The 24,842-nt window shown below is 54.1% G+C and overlaps 1 protein-coding gene across 1 annotated transcript; it reads right to left on the reverse strand.

Annotated features, from left to right (window-relative positions):
- Positions 1-114: 114 nt before the first annotated feature.
- MAST1 (microtubule associated serine/threonine kinase 1) lies at positions 115-24,842 on the reverse strand. Its single transcript, XM_040629243.1, has 26 exons — positions 24,760-24,842; positions 23,095-23,183; positions 22,508-22,583; positions 20,501-20,579; positions 18,480-18,640; positions 18,205-18,280; positions 17,823-18,032; positions 14,201-14,302; positions 13,973-14,105; positions 13,826-13,893; positions 10,358-10,443; positions 10,060-10,268; positions 7,055-7,193; positions 6,800-6,932; positions 6,496-6,661; positions 6,290-6,391; positions 6,015-6,137; positions 5,516-5,625; positions 4,640-4,818; positions 4,315-4,562; positions 3,772-3,978; positions 3,329-3,558; positions 2,897-3,019; positions 2,645-2,781; positions 1,556-1,743; positions 115-1,452 (listed from the first exon to the last, which is right to left on the reverse strand). The coding sequence occupies exons 1-26, from the start codon at positions 24,840-24,842 to the stop codon at positions 194-196; spliced, it is 4,716 nt and encodes a 1,571-aa protein (XP_040485177.1). The 3' UTR covers positions 115-193.

Below are 24,842 nucleotides of genomic sequence, written 5' to 3' on the forward strand. Positions count from 1 at the left end.
TGAGACTCACCTCCCTTTTTGATGGTAATCAGGCCTCAAGACGCACACAGGCAGGGGGGCAGAAACACAATGTCTTGCCCCGCCAGGGGAGGTGGGGTGAGCCCCAGAAAGCTCACACAGCACAGACACTTTATTTATATGTGTACATATGTATACAGGTGGCTGTACAGAGCAGGGCCAGCGGCCCCCTCGGCTATGGGCCTGGAGGCGTGGGGCAGGGTGCACCTTTTTTGGTCAGGCCTGCTGGGGGTATAGCTTCAGCAGGGCACCGGGAGGTCAGCCCCGCCTCAGGCTTGGTGGCTGGGACCAAGAGGGAAGTGGGTGGGACCGGGGGCCCTGCACTGCTGGGCACATTCTTTGTGGGGGCTGGGGAGGGGGTCTGGGATTCTGGGGAGAGTTTGGGGGAGGCGGGCTTGGAGCGAGACCCACTCAGCGTGGTCCGCTCCTCCACCACCTCCAGCACCCAACACTCTCGACCCCGGGGGGCCTCAGGTGCAGGAGGCGCCGGGGATGTGGATTCCCTCAACCCTTTGGAGTCTGCGCCAGGAGGCTGGGGCGTTCCGGCCCTGGCCCCTGGACGCACAGGCTCTACGACAATTGGCACCGGGGGTGTGCCTGCCTCACCCGAGCTGCTGCGCCTGCCGGTCTCGTGTTCCTGTACTGGGCTCAGCGCGGCCTTTGCCACAGCCCTGGCCACCCCACCCGCTCCATCCTCTGTCTGCACGCTCTGGTGCCGTGTGCCGCTGGCGTCCCGCTCCAGGGTCCGGCCCCCGGGGGTCGTCACACGGGGTGGGGTGCAGGCCTCAGCACCACCCGGAGACTCCTTCTCCTTGCTGGACGCCGGCGGCCTGGGGGCGCCCTCGGGCAGCAGCGGGTCCGCGCCCAAGCTCAGGGGCGACTCTTGGCGGCCCAGGCGACGGACGGCAACCTGCCTAGGTGTGCCAGGACCCTCGACGGGGGGCGTCTCGCCGTCCGACTCGGCGAGGCTATGCAGCGCCAGCTCGCCGTGGAAGTCCTTGCGGAAATCCGGGTGGCCCACCTCGAGGCTGTGTTTGCGCAGTGCGCCCTTCTTGTCGGCGCCCAGCGAGGCTCCCAGCTTCTCTGCCGACTGCACGCGTTTGAGGAGCGGCGAGCGCGGGGGCTCGGCACTCTTGGGGCGCGGGCGCACCACCGGCGGTGACGAGTGCAGCTTCGCAGGGAAGCTCTGCGTCGTGTGCGAGCTGCCCACCGTGTGGCCTGGCAGCGGCGGCGGCGACGCCTGTGTCGGGGACGGCGTGTGTGCCAGTGGCGACAGCGGGATGTTGCCGGCCGACTTGCAGCGCGCAGAGCGGTACTGGCGGTGCAGTTTCGGCGACAGCCCGTGCAGGGTGCTGGGCCGGATGTGGTGCGAGGCCGACGACGCTGGCGAGTTGGGCGTGCTCGAGGCTGGCGAGCTGCTCTGGGAGGAGGCGCCTGCGGGTGGGCGAGAGGGGCTGTTGCGCGCTGGGGACACAGCCAGGGCACAGCCCCGCCACCCTGCGCCGCTCGGCCCGCCGCGCGCAGGCGCAGAGCGTACCTAGGTAGGCGGAGTCGGGCGTGGAGCGGTAGCTGTGGGTAGGCGAGCGTGCAGGCAGCCCGTGCGTGGGCGAGCCCGGGAGGCTGTCGCTGGACGACAGCGACCGGTTCAGCGACGACAGCGAGCGGCTAGTGTGCAGCAGGTTTGACTGCTTTGTGATCTTGCGGAAGAGGGAGCTGCGCTTCTTGCTGGGGGACAAAGAGGGGGCCACCTACCCTTCACCAAGTTCCAGCACTCCTCACTTCTTCCACTTTAGGGCTGCACATCCGCCCTGGGGGCCGCCCACCCCTCCTGGCCCCTCCCGCTCCAGCTGCCACCCACCTATCAAAACCGAAAGACCTCCCCTTAACGCTAGTCCCATTTGGCTCCTCCCATCTCAGACCCCCATTCCTTTCTGGGGGCTCCCAGCCCAAGCGAGAAAAACCGCATCCACACCAAACCAACCTTTTCTGGCCCTGCCCACCTCCCTAGCCCCTCCCCCTCCAGCTGCCACCCACCTAACAGGGCTGGAAGAAATTCACCTGACTCAGTTTTGTCTGGCTCCTGTCACTCAAATCTCGCACTCAACGACTTGTCCAGGCCAAACCGCCAAACCCTCTGATCAAAACACAACATCCCCTGGCCCCAGTCACCTCTCCTAGCTCCTCCTACCGCTAAGGGAAGAAATTATTTCAATTGGCCCAGTCTTGCCTAGCGGGCTCATTTCACATAGAAATCCCTTCTTCTAGCCCTCCCAGCTGTCTAAATATATCCAGCAGGTCAGGACCAGCTCCCCACAGCACCCTCTTTAACGGACAAATGCGGCTCTGCCCACCTCCCACGACACCTCCCACAAGGTTTTTCTCCCAGCCCAGAAACCTGGCACAGCTTCCTTTCCTGGCTTCTCCCACTTTCCCAGCCCTTCTCTCTCTGCCCTCGTGGTTTGCTCGATGGCCCAGCCTGTCACTTTTCCTGGGCACTTCCCTTCAGGTCCTCACCACCTCCCACCTTAGCCCCGCCCACCGCTCCCCACCACCACCAACACAGAAACACAAGTGTTCCCTCAGCCTGCTGTTTATAGACCTGCCAACTGCATTTGGCCCCACTCACCTCTCCTGGCCCTCCTTGGCCGAGGGCCGCTTGTTCCTCCTAGCCATTTTGGCTTTGTAGCTGCTGCGCCGTGCGGGGCCAATGCGAATGGAGGTATTTTCGAAGGGCGTTGTGGTCACTGCTACCTTATTGCCACTCTAGGGGAAGAAAGGGGAGAGATGCTCTGCGGGACTGCTCAGCCAGCTCCAGCTCCCCGGGACCTCTCAGCCCTCCCCGGCTCGCCCCGCGGGGTGCTCCCTCCCTTGCACTTACCTTAAGGATCAGCTCCACGACCTCAGGGTGCACCATGCCATGCACAGACTCCCCGTTCACGTGGGTGATGAGGTCACCAGCACAAAGCCCAGCCTCTTGGGCTGGGCCTCCCTCTTCCACGTGCTGGGGACAAGACACCCCGCAAGGGGAGGGTCACAGGATTGGTAACAAAGAAAGCTCCCTGAGCTTCTGTGCCAGACGCCTAGCTCTGCGTGCACAGCAATCCTCATAACACCTAATGAAACAGTAATCATTCTCCCCGTTTTACAAATGAAGAAACTGAGGCGCAGAAAGGGAAGTAAAATCAAAGGTCACAACGGACTCATACCCAGGTCCTGGTTCTAGGGTTTGAGCTGTCCCTCATCCCTGGGGGGCCTTCTTCCCCCCGCACCCCCCAACCTCCGGATATAGAGTCCAAATATGTGTGCTCACCCAGACAATGTGATGGACACTGTAGACATCCGAGTCACCCATGTAGACCCGAATGGCACGCAGTGTGAAGCCGTACTTCTTGCCAGAGCGATGGATGGTGATGGGGGAGCGGAGCCCACTGACAGCCGGTGAGTAGTCTCGGCTGGGTGAGGAGTCCCGTGAGGATGGGTTAGAGGAGAGAGATCGTGGGGACATGGGACTGGCCAGGGGTGAGCTTCCATGGGGGTCCACTGCAGACACAGAATCACGGTCAGAGACTGGAGCCAACAAGACACATCTCTCCCTGTAGCGGCTCCACATTCTGCCCAAGTCAAAGTCCCAGGGTCCTCATTGGTCCGTCCCAGAGCCAATCATTGTGAACAGGGAAAATACAGTGTTCTCATTGGCCTGTCCTGGCACAAATAGAGACAACCCCTCCCCTGCTACAGGGAGCCCGGCGTCACCTGCAGGAATCATGACAGACAAAGCAGTGGCGGAAGCTGACTTGATGACTTTGCCCCCCGTTCGAGAAGGTCTCTTCTCTACTGCGGGGTCTCCTGACAGCTGCTGGTGCCGCGCCCGGCGCAGAACCAGGTCATTGGTGGCCCTCGGGCCGGATGGGTCCCCATCTTTCGAGGATGGACAGAGGTCACCTGGGCGTGGGCGGTCAGCTGCAACAGAGCAGGTGGGTTAGGGGTCAGTCCAAGGCCACGGACTTCCCGCATGCTGTTCCCTCTGCCTGGAATGCTCTTCCCACTTCTCTCTCTTACTTGTGAGTTTCATAAATTCGGTGACATATCCATCTACCTCAGCTCCTGATACAGAGGAGTGCTCAAATACATTTGTTGACAGAGCATGGAATACGGGGTGTTCCCCATGTTGATGAGAATCCCCAGGCTGGAGTGTGAAGAGTGGGTGAGCTCTTGCATAAACAGCACCACGCTCAGTGAAATGCTCACTATATGGCCACTGCAGAATTGGGGAAGGCGGCAGTAGGGGGCACTCACTGGCCTCGGGGTCCCCAGCACTGGGGGTGCCATCTCCTTGAGCTGCCTCTTTCGGGGCCCGCGCATCCAGCGAGCCCGGGGGATCAGAGCTGGGTCGGGGGGGCCTGCGCAACCGGCCCTCATCCTCGTCCTCTTGGGGGGCGCTGAAGCGGCTGGGCTCCAGCAGCGCGGAGAAACGGCGGCGCGCGCCCAGCGGGGGACTAGCCTCCCCCTCCAGGAAGCTGGCCTCCGAAGCCGAGAAACGCTTGCTGCACGAAGGCGTAGTGGTCAGAAGAGACACGCCCCTTTGGGCCCCACCCCCAAACCCAGTCCTGTCCCTGCTCACATCTCCGGGGAGCCCCCTCTCCAGGTCTTCTCGCGCAGGGTCAGGCCTCCCAGGCCCTCCCGCTTGCCGGCCGCCTTCTCCTCTGGGCCCTTGGCGCTCGGCTCCCGCTTGCTGGCCCCCGCTGCCGCCACCGGGGTCTTGGGCTCGTGCTGCGACAGTTGCTCCATGCTGCTATACACCTGAATGGGCGGGTGGGTGGTGGTGGGAGGCAAGCCCGGCCCCAGTTCCCGCTTTCGCTTCCGAGCCAATCCGCTTCTTGCTACTGGACCCGCCCAAACTACGCTCCACCCCCAAGGCCGTGCCCCGCCCAATTCTGAGAAGTACCCCAACGACCTACAATTCTTCAACTCAGGCCCCACTCCACTAAGTTAGGCCCTGCTCCGCCCATGCCCTCAAGAATATGCTCTCCTTCTTCCCCACCTCCCCAGTCTTCACCGTTACGTCTACTCTCGCCCCAGCTAGGCCCTGAACCCCCTTACACACTGTTTCTCAAAGCAGATCTTGCCCAGCCCTGCCAAGCCTGTCCAGGTCCTGACCCCGCCCCGTCCAGAACTAGCCCCGCCCCACCGTGCGCCTCCTTTCCACATGTGTCCAGGTTCCCGTCAGATTCCACTCAATGCCACAGGCCAGTCCCAAGACCCCCAGGCTACCTCCGCCGCAGGCTTTACCACCCCAGATCTCTTACCCCTTCAGTAATTCCCCCGCTTGAGATCTCGGGCCTGGGACCCTGCTGCCCTCGGTCTCCTCAGCCCCGCCCCATTGCAGACTCACCACCCTTCGTGTCTTCAACCCGTTGAGGGGTAAGCAAAGACCCGCCTCCACCCAAGCCCCGCCCTCCCTGGGTCTCACCCCAGCCCTAGCCCAGCCTTGGCCCACCTTGCTGAAGCGCGGGGAGCAAGAGGAGAACTGGCGTATTTCCACAGGCTCCTCCTCGGTCGTGTCATCCTCATCATAGGAGTTCACGTGATGATACCTGTCTGAGCGGGCTGAGGATTGGGGGGTGGGCCATAACCTCAGGCAAGGGTCCACGCCTCAGATCACAATCCCACCGGAACCCGATCCGGATCCTCGTTCCAGCCGGGCCTGCCGGCCGGGCCACACCCCTACCAGGCCCCTGCCCTATCTTGGGTCTGATTCAGGCCGCTTCCCTAGGCTGCGTCCCAGCCCCACTCTCGGAGGCTCCAGAGAAGCCACGCCTCCAGATCCCACCTAGGGCACCCTATGCCAGGCCACGCCTCCCAGCAATTCCCACCCCCACCAGAACCTCGGCCCTCTCATCCGACTGGGGGCTGGGAGGTCCCCTACACAGCTGCGGTCCCAGGCTAGGCCTCACCGAGGCCCCTCTCACCGGATCCCACCCCCTGTCCCTGCTCACTGTCGAAGTAGCTGGTGTCGTCCTCGGACTCCAGGTGGGGGATGAACTCGGCCTTCTGCCTCAGCAGTCCTGTCCAGTCCAGGTCTCGAAAGAAACTGTGCTGTTTCACCTCAAAGGCACCACCTGGGGCGGGAGTGATGGAGGGAGGAGGGGAGGGCATTCCAGAGACCGCTGAGGGCCAGCCCTGCAGATCCCCCCAGACCACTTAGACTTGGAGTCCTACTCTCTGGCAATGACCCCCAGTCCTTTGTTTCTCTGAAAAGCCGACCCCTTACCTGCCCCTAGCCGGACGAGGGGGTTGGTCTGCAGGAGGCTGGATATCAGGAGCTGGGCATCAGTGGGCAGGGCCTCGTCCCCCTCTGGCCACAGGATGTCATCTGCAGAAAAGGCAGGGCTGGGGGTCGCTTTTGGAGTCTACAAGGCCTTGGGCTGGCCCATGTCCCCGTGCCCCTGCCTGCCCCCCCCCCCCAGAGGCACGCACCACTGATGACCTGTCCAAAGAGTTCTTCGGGTGTGTCGCCAAAGAAGGGTACGCAGCCCACCAGGAACTCGTAGAGAATGATGCCCATGGCCCACCAGTCCACCGGCTTGCCGTATCCCTGGCGCAGAATGACCTCGGGTGCGATGTACTCTGGGGTCCCACACACCTGGGGGCAGGCCGTCAGCCTGCGCCCTGGCCGCAGGAGGGGCCTCGAGGGAGAGCCGAGCCCCGCCCCCCAGGCCCTGGGCCCTGCAGTTCTGCCGGGTCACTCCACCCACGGTGACCCCCATGCCCGCACACACACCTGTTTGTCCAGGAACTCCCGGGCATCCTTCTCAATGTGGCCTTCATACAGGTTGGTGGTGAGGCTCATAAGCCCCATCTTGGAGAGGCCGAAATCCGTGAGCTTGATGTGCCCCATGGAGGTGATGAGTAGGCTGCAATGAGTGTGTGTTTTGGGGGGGGTGCCTCAGAAGTGAGGCCCGTGTCCACCTCAGTCCTGGTCCTTTCGGGCCAGGGCTGCCTGAGGGGCAGGAAGGAAGTGATGGGAAAGGCTCACTTGTCAGGCTTGAGGTCCCGGTGCACGATGCCATAGTTGTGCAAGTACTCCAGTGCCAGCACCGTCTCAGCGAAGTACATGCGGGCCATCTCCACGGGCAGGGCCCCGATGTTCTTCAGCAGGGTGGCGCAGTCCCCCCCTGTGGGGGAAGGAGTCGTGAAGAGAGAGGCACCCTCAGCCTAAAGCTGAGCACTCACCGTGCACCAAGTTCTCACCGCACGTGGCTCCCGTTTTACAGCTAAGGAAAATGGCTCGGAGAGGGGCCTCCCCTCCCCAGGTCACAGGAGGAGTGCCCTCCACCAGGCTTCCCTCCTCCTAGCCATCCTCCCAAATTATCTACTCAGCCAATTTCACCCAGGAGGGGATTGAGACCTGGAGAGAGGGTGGGTCCTGCAGGGAGTAGATGGCGGAGGTGAGATCTGGTCAGGATGAAAGCCTACCTGCTTGTCAATTGGGTCTGGGAACATGGGCCTTGATCTCCTGGAGTCAGAATCTTGAGGGTCTGGGGCCTTAAAATGTAGATTCCCAGCCCCTACCAGGTTTACTGCAACTAGCATTTGTATTTTGGCCTCCTAAAATCCATTCCTAACTTCTCTTACAAGGGCCAGATTTTCTTCTAGGTGCTGCGGCTGGGTCAGCATGAAACCCAAGTCGCTTTAGTGAATCAGCCCTCAGATTTTCCCTTCTCTTTTCAAAGATTGCTGAACTCATAGGATGTAAACTGGGATCTGCTGGATGGCAACTCTGCTGTATCAAGGCCTGTCTGGAGGAAGTCCACACACGCAAGAGCAGAGTCAAGAGATGAAGAGATTTGGTGACATGGTTTGAGCACCCAGATACAACTGTTCCTGAAGGTGACCTGATTTTTTTTATCACAAGTCAACTTCTTCTTTCCTTTGTCCCTTCCTTCCTTCCCTCCTTCCTTCTTTTTCTCTTTCTGTCTTTCTTTCTTTCTTTCAGCTTGAGCCAGTGTCAGAAACTGACAAATCAGACTCCCCGAGGGTGGGGCTTGGGAATCTGCATTTGGCCACAACCCTAGGTAATCCTGACTCACACTTACGAAGAGAACCAAGCTGCACTGACTTCCAAATGAGACTTTGGGGCTGGACCACACTCAGGAGGCACATGACCTTAAATGTGTGCTGTCACCTCTTGCTCTCCTTGCTTCTGCCCTCACTGCAGCAGCTAAATATATATTCTCAAAACATAAATCAGATCATATCAGCTCTGCTTAAAACCTTAGAGCAGATGTCTGTTGCACCTGGAGTGAAATCCAATGCCATCTGGGGCTCTGCAAGGCTCTACATGGTCAGCCCAATCACCTCTCATCCTCATCTCCCCCCACTCTCCCTCTGCCTTGCTCCTTCGTTCCAGCTTTCTTGCCTCCTCGCTGCTCCTCCAAACCCAGAGACCTTCTCGCTTAAGAGACTTTGTGCTTGGGTTTCCTCTTCCTTACGGTCCTTGATGCCACCCTCATATATGAAATCACCTGGCCTCCTTTGGCTTGTGTATTGTCTGGCTACACAGACCAGAATGTAACCTCTATGAGGGAGCCGTGTGTGCGTCTGGGTCCCAACTGCTCCGTCAGCACCTAGCACAGCATGTGGCATGAGGAAAACCATGCGGGGACATCTCTTGAGTGAATGGGTGGTTGACTAAAGGCTTGGGGGCAGCATAGTGTGGCCCCACGAGACCATGTGTGTCCTAATAACCACAGTATGTGCGTTTGGGGCAATGAATGAACTCATATTTGGGTGAATATAAGCATGGATGGGTGGATAAACAGATGAAAAAAATACATCTTGGTGGCTGGATGGGTGGAGAGTAAATAGATGGATGGATAAACTGATGGATAAATTGTGGATGAGTGGAAGGAGATAGCCAGATAGGATGAGAGGCTGCCAGAATAGAGTTGTGGGTGGAGGAATAAAAATATGGATAGTAAATGGACGGATGGTGGATTAATAAATAGATACACAGGTATTGATGGATGGATGAGTGGTGAGTAGGTGGGTGAATAAATGGGTGGGTGACTGAATGGCTAGATGGATAGACGAAAATAGACATGCCAGGCGAAGAGCGAACCCTACTATAGGGACTTCAGTTAATAATCAGGTAGCCAGGGGCGCCTGGGTGGCTCAGTCAGTTAAGCGTCTGCCTTCAGCTCAGATCATGATCCCAAAGTCCTGGGATCGAGCCCCACGTCAGGCTCCTTGCTCAGCAGGGAGACTGTTTCTCCCTCTTCCTCTGCCTACCCCTTCCCCTGCTTGTGCTCTCTCTCTCTGTCAAATAAATAAACAAAGAAACAAACAAGTAAATCTTTAAAAAAGAGAGAGAAAAACTTCTTTAAAAAAAATAATCATGTAGCCATATTAGTTCGATTATAACAAATATGCCACATGAACACAACATGTAAAGAATAGAGGGAACTGTGAGGAAAGGGGGTATTGGGAACTCAATGCACCTTCCAGTCAAGTTTTAGGTGAATCTAAAACACTCTAAAAAATAAAGTCTATTAATTTTTAAAAATAGATGTGTAATGGATAACAGATAATATGGAGGGACAAAGGGATGGATAATCAAATGACTGGATGGATGGGATGGAAGGATGGATGGATGGATGGATAGGATGGATTGATGACGGATGGGTGGATGGATGGATGGATGGATGGATGGATGGATGGATGGAGGCATGGGTGGATGGATGGATGGATGGATGGAAAAACTGATAGATTAGCTAATGAATAGATGGAGGATGGATGGATGGATGGATGGATAACCGGATGGATGTACCTATATTAAATGAAATGAAAACAGATAGATAAACCCACAGACAACTAGGTTATAAACAGATGAGATGGATAATCAATGACTGAATAATTAAATAGGTAGATAAACATACAGGTGGATAATCAATATGGTGACTAGGGCTCAGACAGGCCGCTGAGCAACCATGACCGGCATGCATCCCCCCATCTTCCCTGCGGTCCTGCAGGCAGCCACACCTTCCACGTATTCCATGACCATGCAGAGGTGGCGCCGGGTCTCGAAGGAGCAGAACATGCCGACCACAAAGGGGTTCTCGGCGAAGGTGAGTATATCACGCTCCACGAAGGCCTGCTGGATCTGGTTGCGCAAGATCAGGTTCTGTTTGTTGATCTTCTTCATCGCGAAGCGCTGCCTCGTATCGCGGTGCCGCACAAGGTAGACAGCGCTGCAGGGGGAGAGAGCGAGGACCGGCCATCACCTCCGAGACACCCGGCCTCCGCCACCCTCCCCCCGCCAGAGCCCCGGGTGGCTCACCCGTAGGCACCGTTGCTTATGAGCTTGATGGTCTCGAAGTCATTCTCTCCAGGCGGTTTCTTAGCCTTGGTGGTGGTGCTACGGCCCTGCAGGGGAAAAATGGAGATGACCACCACCGTCATCATACGATTGGATCTCTAATGATTCCATTTATATATGAAGAATCTGAGGCACAGGGAGGGGGTGGATGGATCCTTCATCCAAGTGCCACAGTGAGGGAGAAACGAAGTCAGGACTTAACCCGTACTGCCTGGCTCTGAAGCCATATTCCTAACGTTTTTCCATTAGGAAAGAAGCCTACAAAATAATCACCTTAATATATAAAGAGCTTCCAGAAATCAATAACAAAAGGCCTAACAATTGAAGAGAAAATATAAGCAAGGTACGTGGACTACAATTAGAGCTCTTAGCCATATGAAAAGATGCTGAACCTTACATATAGTGGCAGAGAAGCAAATTAAAACTACCCCAAGATACAATTTTTCACCTAGCAGATTGGCAAAAAAAATCCAAAAGGCTGACACACTCAGTAAAGCTCTGGAGGAACGGGTACTTTTAGACCTTGCTATTGGGAGTGTAAATTGGTACCACCCCTATGGAAGGTACTTTGGCATATAAAAGAATTACAAATGCATGTTCCCTTTGATCCAGTAATTTCATTTTTGAATGAATGCTACATTTCAAATGCATGTGAAAAATGACATATGTATTATCTTGCCCCTTGCAAGATTGGAAACGACCCATATGTTCATCTATAGGAAATTGGTTAAATAAACACATGAGTGGCATCTGTGTAAAGGAATATTGTGCGACTCTTAAAAAGAATGAGGAATCTCTCAGTACGTTGATTCAGAAGGCCCTCCAAAGTTTCAAAATATTTTTTTTCCTCCGAAGTATTTTATTAAGGGGGGGGGACAAGGAACAATAGGTACCGTATATACCATATGTTTTTGTGGCAAAATAGGGCTATCTAATCACATTTGAGGGGGGCTCAGTAGCACATATGCTAATAATATTTGAGGGGCTATAGGTCAGTGGGGGACAAGGGTGGGTATAGGATATTTCACTATATACTTTTTTGGAAAATTATGTTTATTTTTCTTTAGGATGAAGAGATTCATTCCATAAACATTACACAAAAATGTGTGATATAAAAATATTAAATGTGTATGCCCTTTGGAATGTAGCCTAAAAACATCTGACACAAAAAAATTGATAGAATTACAGGAAGAAGTTGTTCCAAACCAGGATTTAACACATATTTCTCAGGAACTATTAATCAGGCAAAAAAAAAAGGAAAAAGAAAAAGAAAAGAAAGAAAGAAAGAAAGAAAGAAAGAAAGAAAGAAAGAAAGAAAGAAAGAAAGAAGAATAGGGAGATGGAAGATCTGAATCACTCAATTAACACGTTTGATTGAATGGAATAAGTAGAATCCTACAAACAACGATTAAAGATAAATACCTTTTTAGAGTTTTAGAGTTTTGAGTGATGTCATTCCATTACCTATTCAAAAAATTAAACAAATGGCATGGATAATGAGATTCTCCTGAATATATATGTAAAGGAAAGATGTGCGTGTACATGTGTGAGAATTCATAGATAGAGTTTGAAACAGAGGTTACAAATGCAAATGCCTTCAGCCAGATAGGCCAGGTGGGGGCCATAGGTGACTGGGAGGCAGGTATCCCTTATCATAGGCCAGCCCCCACTTAGTGCCAGCTGGCTCCACAATGGGGTTATCAGAACCTCTGATTTTTCAAGAGAAGGCCCAAACCCAGATTTTGAGTCAAAATGTTCTCCTTTCTATATTTTGCTTCAAATTAAAAAAAAAAAGCAAAACAAAACCACTGCACAGTTCAGAGAAAACACATATGTGGCCAGTATTTGACATGGGGAACATCTGTCAAAGTGTGGCTGGCCTAGAGGTGGGATTATGGCGATTTTCACTATGCTAAGCTATTAACACAGAGAGACATCCAACCTACTCAAAACCCCATGCAGGGCTCCGCAAATTACCATATGATCAGCAATTCTGCTCCTGGGTATATATACTCAAAAGAGCTGAAACCGTTATTCAAACACTTGTACACCAATGTTCACAGCAGCACTATTCATACAATGGCTAAAAGGTAGAAACAACCCAAATGTCCAACCATGGACAATGGACAAATATGGTGGATCCCTACAATTATTGAATATTATTTTTTTTAAAGATTTTATTTATTTATTCATTCAACAGAGATAGAGACAGCCAGCGAGAGAGGGAACACAAGCAGGGGGAGTGGGAGAGGAAGAAGCAGGCTCATAGCGGAAGAGCCTGATGTGGGGCTCGATCCCATAACGCCGGGATCACGCCCTGAGCTGAAGGCAGACGCTTAACCGCTGTGCCACCCAGGCGCCCCAATTATTGAATATTATTAAGCCATAAAAAGGAATGAAGCTCTGATTTCATGTTACAACATGGACGAACCTTGAAAATGTTATGCCAGATGCAAAGGCCACAGAGTGAAAGTGAATTTATATGAACTACCCAGAAATGTATAGGAAATATACATTTATGTGAAATAGGAAATCTATGTGAAATATCCGGAATAGGCAAATCTATAGAGTCAGAATGCAGATCAGTGGTTGCCAGGGGCTGGGGTGGGGGGAGGGTGAATGGGGAATAACTGCCTAATGGGAACATGGTTTTCTTTTGGGGTAATGAAAATGTTCCAGAACTAGCTACAGGTGATGGCCGCACAACACAGTGAATGTACTAAAACCCAATGAATTGTTCATTTTAAAATGGTCAAAACTGGGGCACCTGGGTGGCTCTGTCTGTTAAGCATCCAGCTCTTGGTTTCAGCTCAGGTCGTGGTCTCAGGCTGGTGAGATAGAGCCCTGCGTGGAGCTCCACACTCAGTGCCAAGTCTGCATGTCTCTTTCCCTCTGCTTCTACCCCCACCTCGCTCACTCTCTCAAATAAATCAAAATCTTTAAAATAAAAATTTTTAATGGCTAAAATGACACATTTTATGCATCATGTGTACAGGGATGTGTATTACGTATATCTTGCCATGGAAAGAAAAAAAGCTCATGGAGGAACAGCTATTATTATTAACCCATTTCACAGATGGGGAAACTGAGGCTCAGAGCAGGGATCCAGAGATCCACCCAGGCTGAGGGCAGACAGCCAGGAGGTGAGCCCTGGCCTCTCCGGCCAGAAGTGGAGTGCTGGGGCGCCTGGGTGGCACAGCGGTTAAGTGTCTGCCTTCGGCTCAGGGCGTGATCCCGGCGTTCTGGGATCGAGCCCCACATCAGGCTCCTCCGCTATGAGCCTGCTTCTTCCTCTCCCACTCCCCCTGCTTGTGTTCCCTCTCTCGCTGGCTGTCTCTATCTCTGTCAAATAAATAAATAAAATCTTAAAAAAAAAAAAAAAGAAAAGAAAAGAAGTGGAGTGCTGACAGCTGGACCTCCTGGCCTTACCTCGGACAGGTCGTCCTGCTCCGGCGTGTTGGAGCCACCGCTGTCCTGTTCCTCCAGGTGCACCACATCTAGGAAGGGACTGAGAGTGAGCAGAGGCTGGGGTCCCGGTGGGTCCACCCACAGCCCCCTGCACCCACCAGCCAGCACCTGGAAAGGGGTCACGGGTGAGGCCCAGCTGGCGGATGATGTAGCGGGGGATGTCGGTCTTGACAAGGTGGCCCTCCTTGGCGTGGCCCTCCGCCGCCTCCAGCAGGTGGTAGAACTCCTCGGGGTTGAATTCCTGAGGCAGGGCAGGGACCGGCTGGCAGCGGGCTCCAAGACCACCCACCCCAAACCTCCACTCCCCCACCCCCTGCCCACGCCCAGCCCCCTCACCAGGCACTCCAGCAGCCTCGCAGGGCGCGAGATGATAATGAGCAGCTTCTTGACCAGCTGAGTGACGAAGGCTACCTCCATGCTCTCCGAGCGTTCGTAGGCCTGGGGTGGTGGGCACAGTTGGGGGAGGGGTTCACAGGCACCCTGCTTCAGCCAGGCCCCTCTCCCAACCCCACCGGGTACACACTGCTGCTGCTGTCCCATTTTACGGGTGAGAAAACTGACACCCAAGGCCACATGGTAAAAATTATCATGAAGGGGGCTCCGGGCCCAGTCCGTTGAGCGTCGAACTCTTGGTTTGGTTTCGGGTCCTGATCTCATGGGTTTTGAGATCGAACCCCAGGATGGGCTCCACGGGTTCATCATGGAGTCGTCTTGAGGATGCTCTGCCTCCACCCCTCTCTCCACTCACGTGCACGCTCTCTCTCTCTCTCTCTACCTCTCTCAAATAAATAAATCTTTTTTTTAAGACTTTATTTATTTATTTGTCAGAGGGAGAGAGCACAAGCAGGGGAAGCAGCAGGCAGAGGGAGAAGCAGGCTCCCCGCCGAGCAGGGAGCCTCATGTGGGACTCGATCCCACGACCCCAGGATCATGACCTGAGCTGAAGGCAGACGCTTAACTGACTGAGCCACCCAGGTGCCCCTAAATAAATAAATCTTAAAAAAAAAATGATGATGATGATTATAGGCACCGCTGTCCTAAAACCTTCACTCATTCAATTCATCTTCAAAACAACCCTACATTCCAGGCCAAGTTAGAATCCCTCTGCCTGGCATGCTCTCCTCTCCAGTCTCTGGGCGGCTCCCTACTTCTGCTCCTTCAGTCTCTGCTCCACTGTCACCTCCTCGTGGAGGCCTCCCTGACCCCACCACCCCACTCTACAATTGCACCCCAGCTCCTGGCTGTGTCCTCGATCACCATTATCCTACTCTACTTCTCCTGTTTTTACCCCATGAAGCCCCTTGTAACAAGCCGTATGTAAATTTCTCCATCGTGCCTCTCAGGGCCAAGACCAGGGTGAGGCAATGAAACACTCACCTTGACACCAAAAATCTCAGTCTTCAAGATAACTGATATTTTATTGCAGTATTGGAAAAAATAATGCAAAAGATCTATTTGAGAGAGAAAGTGTGGGGGGAAGTATAGAGGGAGAGGGAGCGAGAATCACCCCGCTGAGCTTGGAGCCCAACACAGGGCTGGAGCTCGTGACCCTGAGATCATGACCTGAGCTGAAATCAAGAGTCTGTTGCTTAACTGACCGAGCCATCCAGGCACCCCTCAGTAATCAACAGTTTTAATGAAAATATTATTGATGAGTTTGTTTCCCTTAAAACCAGGAAAGTAAAATTCTAACAAATTCTGGTTTGATTATAAGTAAAATATTTAAAATAATGTTAAGTTTTAATATACCTACTTTTCAATTCTTTCAATAATTACTTTAATGTTCTGACGGGGGGAAAAAAACCACTCGCCTCATCCTAGTCCCAGCGCCGATACCTACCTATTGTTTATCTTCTGACTCTTCCTATTAGAATGTCAGCTTCCTGAGGGCAGGGACTTTTGTTTGTTTTATTTCCAGGTAGTTCTCTAGCTTCGAGGTCAGTGGGAGGCCCAGGATAGGTGCTTGATGAATATTTGTGGAATGAATGAGCAAATTCCCTTTTTATAGCAGGACTGAGGTGCAGAGAGGTTAAGTAACTTGGCAAAGGCTGCACAGTAAGTAAGTGATGAACTAGATATGAATCTAGGCCATTTGGAGTCTGTGCCCTAACTCCTACAAACCTAGTGGCAGAATCCAGACTCAAACCAGATCTGATGCTAAAACCCATGGTGACACCCATGTACCGCATTTCAGGTTTGAGTGGGGGCCTGTAGCCCAGAGTTCCACATTCTGGGCCTTGTGCCTTTATCCAACTTCATTTCCTGGAGACAGTACAGTCACTTGACTTCTATGCTCCCGGAATTTCCCAGACTCCCTTCTCACCTCAGGCTATTCACCCTGCTTGGCACACATTCCCCCCAGCATTTCTCATAACTGTCACTTCCTCATTACTCTTGCCCCAATTTCAATGTCACCTCCTCCAGGGAGGCCTCCTGGACATTTACAAGGCAGCTCCTAGCACTCTGTCTGGTTGCCCTGTTCGATTTGCTTCATAGCCCTAACTATCAGGTGAAATCATGGAATTCCTTGATTTGTCTGTTTCCATGTTTCCTATCCACCTCCCACATTAGAATATCAGCCCCAAAGGAGCTCCTGGATGTCTTAGTTAAGCGTTGGACTCTTGATTTCATTTCAGTTCAGGTCATGATCTCTGCATCAAGAGATCAAACCCCGTGTCCAGGGGCGCCTGGGTGGCTCAGTCGTTAAGCGTGTGCCTTCGGCCCAGGGCATAATCCCAGAGTCCTGGGATCGAGCCCCACATCAGGCTCCTCCGCTAGGAGCCTGCTTCTTCCTCTCCCCACTCCCCCTGCTTGTGTTCCTTCTCTCGCTGGCTGCCTATCACTCTGTCAAATAAATAAATAAAATCTTAAAAAAACAAAACAAAAAAAAAAAAACCCGTGTCCAGCTCCCTGCTCAGTGGGGAATCTGCTTTGTCCCTCTTCCTCTGCTCCTCCCCCTGCTCTCTCTCTCTAAAATAGATAAATAAATACAATTTAAAAAAAAAAAAAAGAGGGGCACCTAAGTGGCTCAGTAGGTTAAGCGTCGGACTCTTGATTTCGGCTCAGGCCATGACGTCAGAGTCCTGAGATGGAGCCCCACATGGGGACCCCTGCTCAGCGAGGAGTCTGCTTGAGATTCCCTCTCCCTCCCCCTCTGCCCCTTCCCCACTCTCTCTCGCTTGCGCTCTATCTCTCTTTCTCAAATGAATACATAAAATCTTTAAAAACAGGGGCGCCTGGGTGGCACAGCGGTTAAGCATCTGCCTTCGGCTCAGGGCGTGATCCCAGCGTTCTGGGATCGAGCCCCACATCAGGCTCCTCCGCTATGAGCCTGCTTCTTCCTCTCCCACTCCCCCTGCTTGTGTTCCCTCTCTCGCTGGCTGTCTCTATCTCTGTCAAATAAATAAATAAAAAAAAAAACTTAAAAAAAAAAATAAAAAAAAATAAAAAAAATCTTTAAAAACAAACAAAAAAACAAAACAAAGAATATCAGCCCCAAGAGGGCAGGAATATTTCTCTGGTTTGTTCAGTGCCGGGTTCCCAGTGCCCCAGCACAGAGTAGTTGCTTCATAATTTGAGTAAGTGAGGCAAAAAAGAAGACAAACAAAAATATTTTTCTATCAAGACAGATGGTGCTAACCGCTATGGAGAAAACTAAAGAGACAGTGAGTGGTGAGTTAGAGCAGAGGTTGACATTTTAAATAAGGGGGTCTAGAGGCCACCTGAGGAGGTGACATTTGAGTAAAGACCTGAAGGAGGTGAGGGAGGTTAAATTCTTGCCGCCCCCATCAGATCTAGATTAGGACCACGGCCTTCTTTTGGGGACCGCGTCTTTCCTGTCCACCCCCGGAATCTCAGCTCCACACCAGCAACTGGCACGCGTTAGGCGCCCTCCGAATGGAAGTGGCGTGAAGGCAGGCATCGGGCACGAATGAGGCCAGCCTCCCTGGGCACTCACGTCCTGCAGCAGCTTCTCCAGGTTCTCCTGCAATTCGTAGAAGTAGACGGTGGTGATGAGGCCGTCGCGGGACTTGGTCAGGCAGTCCCGGGCCAGCTCGATGATCTGGTGGTGGATGAAGCTGAGCACGCCATCGGCCAGCGGCAGCACGCTGTCAGGTTCGTAGGCGCGGGCGAAGTCGCGCAGCTTCTCCTCCATCTGCGCGGTGGCCTGCGGGAGGGACAGAGGCGGGGCGGGGGTGCCGGCGCGGGGCTGCGCCTGGACGCTGTGGCCGCCAGGAGCCTGCGCTGCGCGCGCCGGCCACCAGGGGGCGCGCGGAGCTAAGGCGAGCGAGGGCTCCCGCCGCCCGGCCTCCCAGAGGCCGCCCCCCGCCCCGCCTCACCTTCGGAAACCTCTCTTTATAGACATGGTTCATCATCACGATCTCGTTGTCATAGGAAGAGGGGGAGCGCCCGGGGCTGCGGGAAGAAAAGCCCATCCTGTCTAGCCCCCTGCCTCCGAAAACAGCCAGGCATCAGATGCCTCCCCACCCCTCCAACCCCGGTAAAACCTCACCCATCGTGTTGCAACCCGTTTAATCACGCATACAGGGGTCTCACAGTACACAACCCCCAGATCATCAGCTTGGGTGGGTGGGATGGGGGGGTGTCTGCCCACCTGAGGCTCCGCGAGCGAGGCCGCACGGCAGGAGAGCGGCGGCCACCATCCTCGTCAGTGATGCTCTCGGTGCTGCCAAAGTGTTTGGAGAGGAAGTGGAGCTCATCCACGGTGGGCTGGTAGGGCAGCTGGTGCAGGCGCTCCTGGGAGGAGCAGGAAGACTGGGGGGAGGAGCGGGGCCGGGGTCAGAGCCACCGCGGTCCCCCCACATCTCGCGACCCTGGGCTGGGACTCCTGGGGCTGATGGGCCACTGGGCAGGGTCGGGATCAGGACCTGGTTTATGATCCTTGGATCCCAGGGTCCAGGTTGGGACTCCTGGAGACAGACAGGGGGACAGGGACAGACATGGATGAGAACTGTGACACTCACACAAGATGTGGCCAGTGGGAGCCTGTTAAAGCCTGACCCAAGTCACATCCCTCCTCTGTTCAGAACCCTCCATGGCTCCCACCTTACTCAGGGTGGACCCTGAAGTCCTTTCCAAGACCCACAGCATGCTACAAGATCTGGTCCTATCTCTCTGCTATCACCTCGCCCACTCTACCCATCATTTACTCTACTCCAGCTGCACAGTCCTCCTTGATGGTCTTTGAACAAGCCATGCACATCCCTGCCTCAGGGCCTTTGCATGGACTGTTCCCTCTGCCTGGAGCATATCTACTACTGATCACTCTTCCTTCACCTTTGCTTTAAATGTCACCCCTCTGGGTGACATTCATCCCTCTGAACACATATCCATCACTCCCTATCCCTGCCCTATCTTGTTTTTCTTGCTATATTTATCTCCTGACTTACTATACCTTTATTACTAATTTTTATTGCTGTCTGTTCCTTGAGGGGAGGATCTTGGTTCTGCTTGGTCCCCAGTCAGGGCCTGGCATGCACAAACACAGACCCACAGATATCAGTGGAGAAAACAAGAACATCCACTTGATTCTGCAGGCAGAAGGATCTTTTGAAACATTACATCACTTAATCCCCATCCCATCAGTATCTATTAAAATAATTTTTTCAACGCACATAACCTATGATCTACAGAACCACAATTTCAAAGAGTTCAGGCTGAAATTTTAGTATAATTTAATATAAAGCAAAAAAAAAGCCTTTGTACGGCTTCCCGCTGCATTAAGAATAAGATCCACTTCCCTGCCCTGGCTGAGAAGCCCCAGGATGACCAAGGGCACTGCCTGCCTCACCCCTGTTCCTCCACTTCCAACTCAAAGCTCCAGCCACTCAAAGCTATTTTCAGCTTTCCAAAGGCAACAAGTTGTCCGTTGCCTCTGGGAGTTTGCACATGCTGTTCCCTCGTCGCCTTCCTGCAACACGCTTCCTTTCCTTCTTCCACCTGCCAAACTCCTGGTGATCCTTTGTCTTGGCTTCAATTCCACCTCTTCCAGGAAGCCTTCCTTGATGCTCCCCCCAGCTAAATCAGGTCCCGCTATACTGCTCTCACCTCCCCTGGTCTACTCCCATAACAGCTCCAACCGCCCCGTGTTGTAAATGGCTTCTTATTGATCTGTCTCCCCTCATGAGGGCTTCATCAGTCCTTGGATCCTGGCCCAGCTTATAGAGCCCATCCACCGTATGACAGTCACATAAATGTCTGCTGAACGTCATACCAATGGATGGATGAGTGAACCAGAGACACAGGTAGAAAAGGAGGCAGATGGAAAGAGAGACATTGGGTATTGCAGTGGTGGAGCAAATGTGTTCTGGGTGAAGGCTGTGCTGACCTTGGCCAGCGCAGCCCCTTGGGCAAGGGGCTCAACACATGAGCCTTAATATCTTTATCTGTAAAATAAGTCAGTGAAGAGTAGGACCCCCAAGAAGATATGTTGAGGGTGGAGAACAGCTTTCGAGGGGACCTGTGACTTGTCAATAGGTGAACGGGTAACACGTTGGAAAACAAGAGAAACCCCAAACTCTCCTTAAGGACAGCCCGACTACTGGCCTGGGTGTGGGCCTTCGGGTTGGAAGGCTCCCCTGCAGCTCCCACCCTCTCGCCCACCTGCCAACTCACCGAGACGGTGGAGCTGGGTGTGTTGGTGCCATAGCCGGACGAAGGAAGCGAAGCCAGAGACCAACGGCGTCCGTCCGCCCTGGAACCCAGCCAAGGTGCTCAGAGGCTGCGAGGCCCCACTGGTCCCCCCCACTCCTCAGGGTGTGAGAGAAGCCACTGGGCAACCCCCGGGGTAGGGGGTGGGGGGATATATCTGTGCTCTGAGATTCAGAAAGGTCCTCAGAGCAAAGGGGGTACAAAGGAAGCCTCCCAGCCAGGTACCAGGGCCCTGGAGCTAAGATCGATCTCCTCTGCTTCTTGCGATGACCCTCTTCTCCTGTCATCGTCACACCACACGAGCCCCCACAGTGAACCCCGCGAGGACCAGAAAAAGCCACTCAGGGAAGTCGACCCAGAGGAATCCCAGTAGTTGCCGCCATGAGAAAACCCTCAGAGTGAGACCACTTGAGTTTTCTCAGAGAACAAAGGCCCCTCCCTCAAAGACAAAGACACACACGCAGTCACTCTCATGGCCCCACCCACTAGTGTTATCGCGACTAGTGTGGTCGAGTTCACACAGTGACAGTTGCACATTCACACGTGACTCCTCAACACACACTCACACACACTCACTGTCCCATACATGGACCCAAATATCACACTTTCCTACACTAACACCCACAGACAAGCAAAACCAGATATACACTCACGTATAAACACATACACTTAGAGACCCAGTACTCACACTCTGACACAAAGATGCAAACTCCCTCACACACATTCTACATTTCCACATTCACGCAGACACATTCAAGAGCCCTCCGGCACTCAGTCACACATTCGAACTCCCACACAGCCACACATTCATTCACACTCCCACCAGATTGCACGCTCACACGGAGACATTCATGGAAGGGCACGCTCCCTCACATAGTCACACACATTTACAAATGTACAGGCACACATTCACACATGTTCACGCTCGTACGCTGATGCACACCCCATGGCCACACGTGTAGGCATGGGCTGCCTCACATTTTCCAAATCTTACAAGCTCACACTCACACATCCACATCAGCGCATAGACTGCACATCAAGGGACATACACTTCCGTGCACCAGACTCGTCCCTCGCTCCTCCCTCCGGGCAGTGCCCTCCCAGCCCAGGCGACTGCATCAGGCCCAATCTTAGAGCCATTTTCTGGCTCCCTATTGCCCTCAGCTGAATTCCACAGCCAACGGGGTCTTCCCCCACCCACCCCAGGGAGCCATCCTCTGTCCCCACAGTCCTGTGTGAGTTCCACACAACAGCCTTCACCAGCCTTTGCAGTTTTCCAGGTTTTCTGGCGTATCACCCCAAATCAACTCCGAAGACAGAGACGGGGTGTCATTCACCTCTTATGCTCAATTCCCAGATCACAGCACGTGTTCAGACAACGTTTTTTAGAATGAATAAAGTTCAAAGAAAAAGAGACCCGACCAAACATCCTGGTGACTCCCAGAAGTTTCTCCAAAACACATTAGAGGAATCTTTCTGCCTCCCCCAATTTCGCCAAAGGCCTGAAGACATTCATTAGCGACACTCCAGAAACCTGAGATTCCTCCTCTTGGGCCCTCGAGAAATAGCCCCAGGTGCTTTCCTCTTGTTGGACACCAAGAGTCCCTCCGTGGGCATCATGCAGTCTGCGCTTGCGCACCTCATCTCCGCTCCCTGTCCTGTTGCTATGGAAACGCCCGGCCTGGAACTACAGGCTAGGGAGACTGAGACCACCGGCTCAGAGCGCAGGCGCTTCCTTTCCACCGCAAAGGAAGTCCCACTCCTCCTCGGATTCCGGATAGGCGGTTGGCCCCGCCTTCTCATAGACCCCACCCCTAAGGCCAGGCGCTAATTCCCGCTGGGACGTTGGGGCACTCTGCGGGTCCCTCGGGCCCTAGCTCAGGTGCAATTAGGAGGGGAACAGATGGTGGCCCAGACGGTGGGTCGGGAGGGTCCGGCCTGGGTTCTAGGGCCCTGGGGAGAGGGACTCACCTTCGGGAGGAGGCAAACGAGAAGTGGGCGGGGGTGTTGGGGGAGAAGTTGCGGGGGCTGTCCAGGGGACTGCTACCTGTGGCGGAAAGAGGGGGATCTTAAGGCTTGGTGTAGGAGGCAATCCCACCAGGCCTTCCAATCCTCAAAGCGGGTTGCAAACAGCAGCTCCTCCCCTCTTTAGTCTAGTCACACCCACGTATCAGTGGACCACACCCCCTTAGCTGTGGCCCCGCCTCTCTAAGCTGTTTTGGTTACCGAATCAGCCCAGCCCCCCTCCAGGCCGGTTCTGTCTTCATCTGAGATGGCCCCGCTCCTCAGGTATGGTTCCTCCCTTCAGCCCCATCCTCTTTTCAATCTAGCTCGGTCTGGGCCTCTGCCACCAATGCCCGTCCCTCAACGGACTGACCAAATCCACACAAGGATGGTCCCGCCCTTTGCCCAATCCGGGTCCTCCTCTGTCCAGACTCGGCCCAGTCCGGCGGCATGGACACACCCTTCCCCTGTGGCCACACCCCTAGCCCGTGGCCACGCCCCTAGCCCGTGGCCACACCTCCTCTGGTCTGGTCCATACCCACCACCTGTCTCACCCAGGTGTCCAGGCAGTGGGGAGTGGGGTCGCGGCAGCGTGGGCGAAGTGCTGGTCAGGATGAGGCTTTTCCGGTTACTGGTGCGGCAGCTGCGGGCAAGGCGAGGCAAGGGGACCGGGCCAGGCCACAGCCCAGTGAGTTTGTGAACCCAACCAACCATCTTCCCATCTCAGATACCCACCTGTCTCCTATCTCTTGGTGCTTGGAGGTGCCCCCAGACGATTACTCATAGGAGGTGATAGCGGTCTCAACATGTATGACCATGTGAACGTAGTGTCAGTCATGGAATAATAGACATGTCCATGTGACACCATTGGAGATACTGAGTGCATCTGTGCCTTTGGGGCTGTACATGGCATTCTCTGTATGTATGCACATGTGGCACCCAGGGTGTGAGCTCAGGACTGGGTTGCGTTTATCTTATGTGATACAATCTGTCCCTTTGTGTGTCTGTGTGACACAGTGTGTAATGCCACTTGTCCATGGCTAGATGTGCCATTGTGTGCTGTATCAGGTGCGTGCATGATTTCTGCTACATGTGTCTATGTCTTTGTGCGACATTCTAAGTCTGTGTGATATCCAGCCCTTGTGTATGCGACATTCACCACACGTGTATCCACGCGTGGCATCTACTGTGTCTGAGTTCCACACCCTGTGATACCGGGCATGTATGAACCTGCCACCATGTGTGACATTCCCTAGATGAGTCTTCCATGTGATAACATGTGATACTGTGTCTATCTCTGCAAGATTCCGTGTCATTTATTCTGCATCTGTGTAACACCGCATGTGACATGCTTTGGTGATAGAATGTCCTGTGACATTGTTGGATGCATTGATGTCATTGCTATCCATGTGTCCGTGTGCATCTTGGATGCCAGAATTGTGTGTGTGTGTGTGTGTGTGTGTGTGTGTGTATCACCATGTATGTGACATTTTATTGGGTGTACACAACACTGTGCCTGTGGGCTTACTCGTCTGTGTGGGACTCTGGGGGTGCCCCTGTGTGTCTGGGCATGACTCGGACCTATGTCCACTGTATGCGTGATGGCTCCAGGGTGTATCTGGGCCACTGGGGCTGTAGTGTGTGTATGTGTGTGACATCATGTCCTACGTGACGCTGTGTGTCACTATTTTCCGTATGAGGCTGTATTCTTGATGGGGGGTAGTTTGTGCTATGATAAAGCCCCCCCCCCTGCCCCTCAGGATCCCAGCTTCCGAAGAGGGAGCCCCTAGCCCCTCCATTCCCCTCACCCCCAGCCACAGTGACTGAGCATATTAGCGAGGCCAGGAACACGAGGCATGGGGGCGGGGGGGAGGCCAGGCTGCGGCTATTGTTCCGAGGGTGCCAAGTCCCCCACCCTCCCCTTCTTCCCCTACCCCCACTGAGTTGCTGGAGCCCGCAGCGCCAGCAGACAAAGGCGCCGCAACCCCCCACCCGGCGCAGCCTCCTCCCCCCCGCGGCGGTCCTCTCCGGCATACAGACCCCCAGTCTCGGCCCACACAGTCCCCAGTTCAGCCCCATCCCCCGCAGAAAGGGACAGCATGGGCACCTCTGGCGCAGCTGGACCGGGTGCAGCATCCCGGGCCCCGCCCTGCGGCAGCGGCCAGAGGGGCGGCTTTGGTGGGGAGGGCCGGGTCAGGGTCTGAGGGATGGGGTTCTACCTCTTGGTGCGGCGAAACATACTGCCGCCAGGGAAGGAGGGCATCGAGAAATTGGAAAGCGCGGTCCAGAGAGAGTCAGACAT

This window comes from Ursus maritimus, unplaced genomic scaffold (genome assembly GCF_017311325.1).
Source record: "Ursus maritimus isolate PB19 unplaced genomic scaffold, ASM1731132v1 scaffold_14, whole genome shotgun sequence".
NCBI classification, from domain to species: domain Eukaryota; kingdom Metazoa; phylum Chordata; class Mammalia; order Carnivora; family Ursidae; genus Ursus; species Ursus maritimus.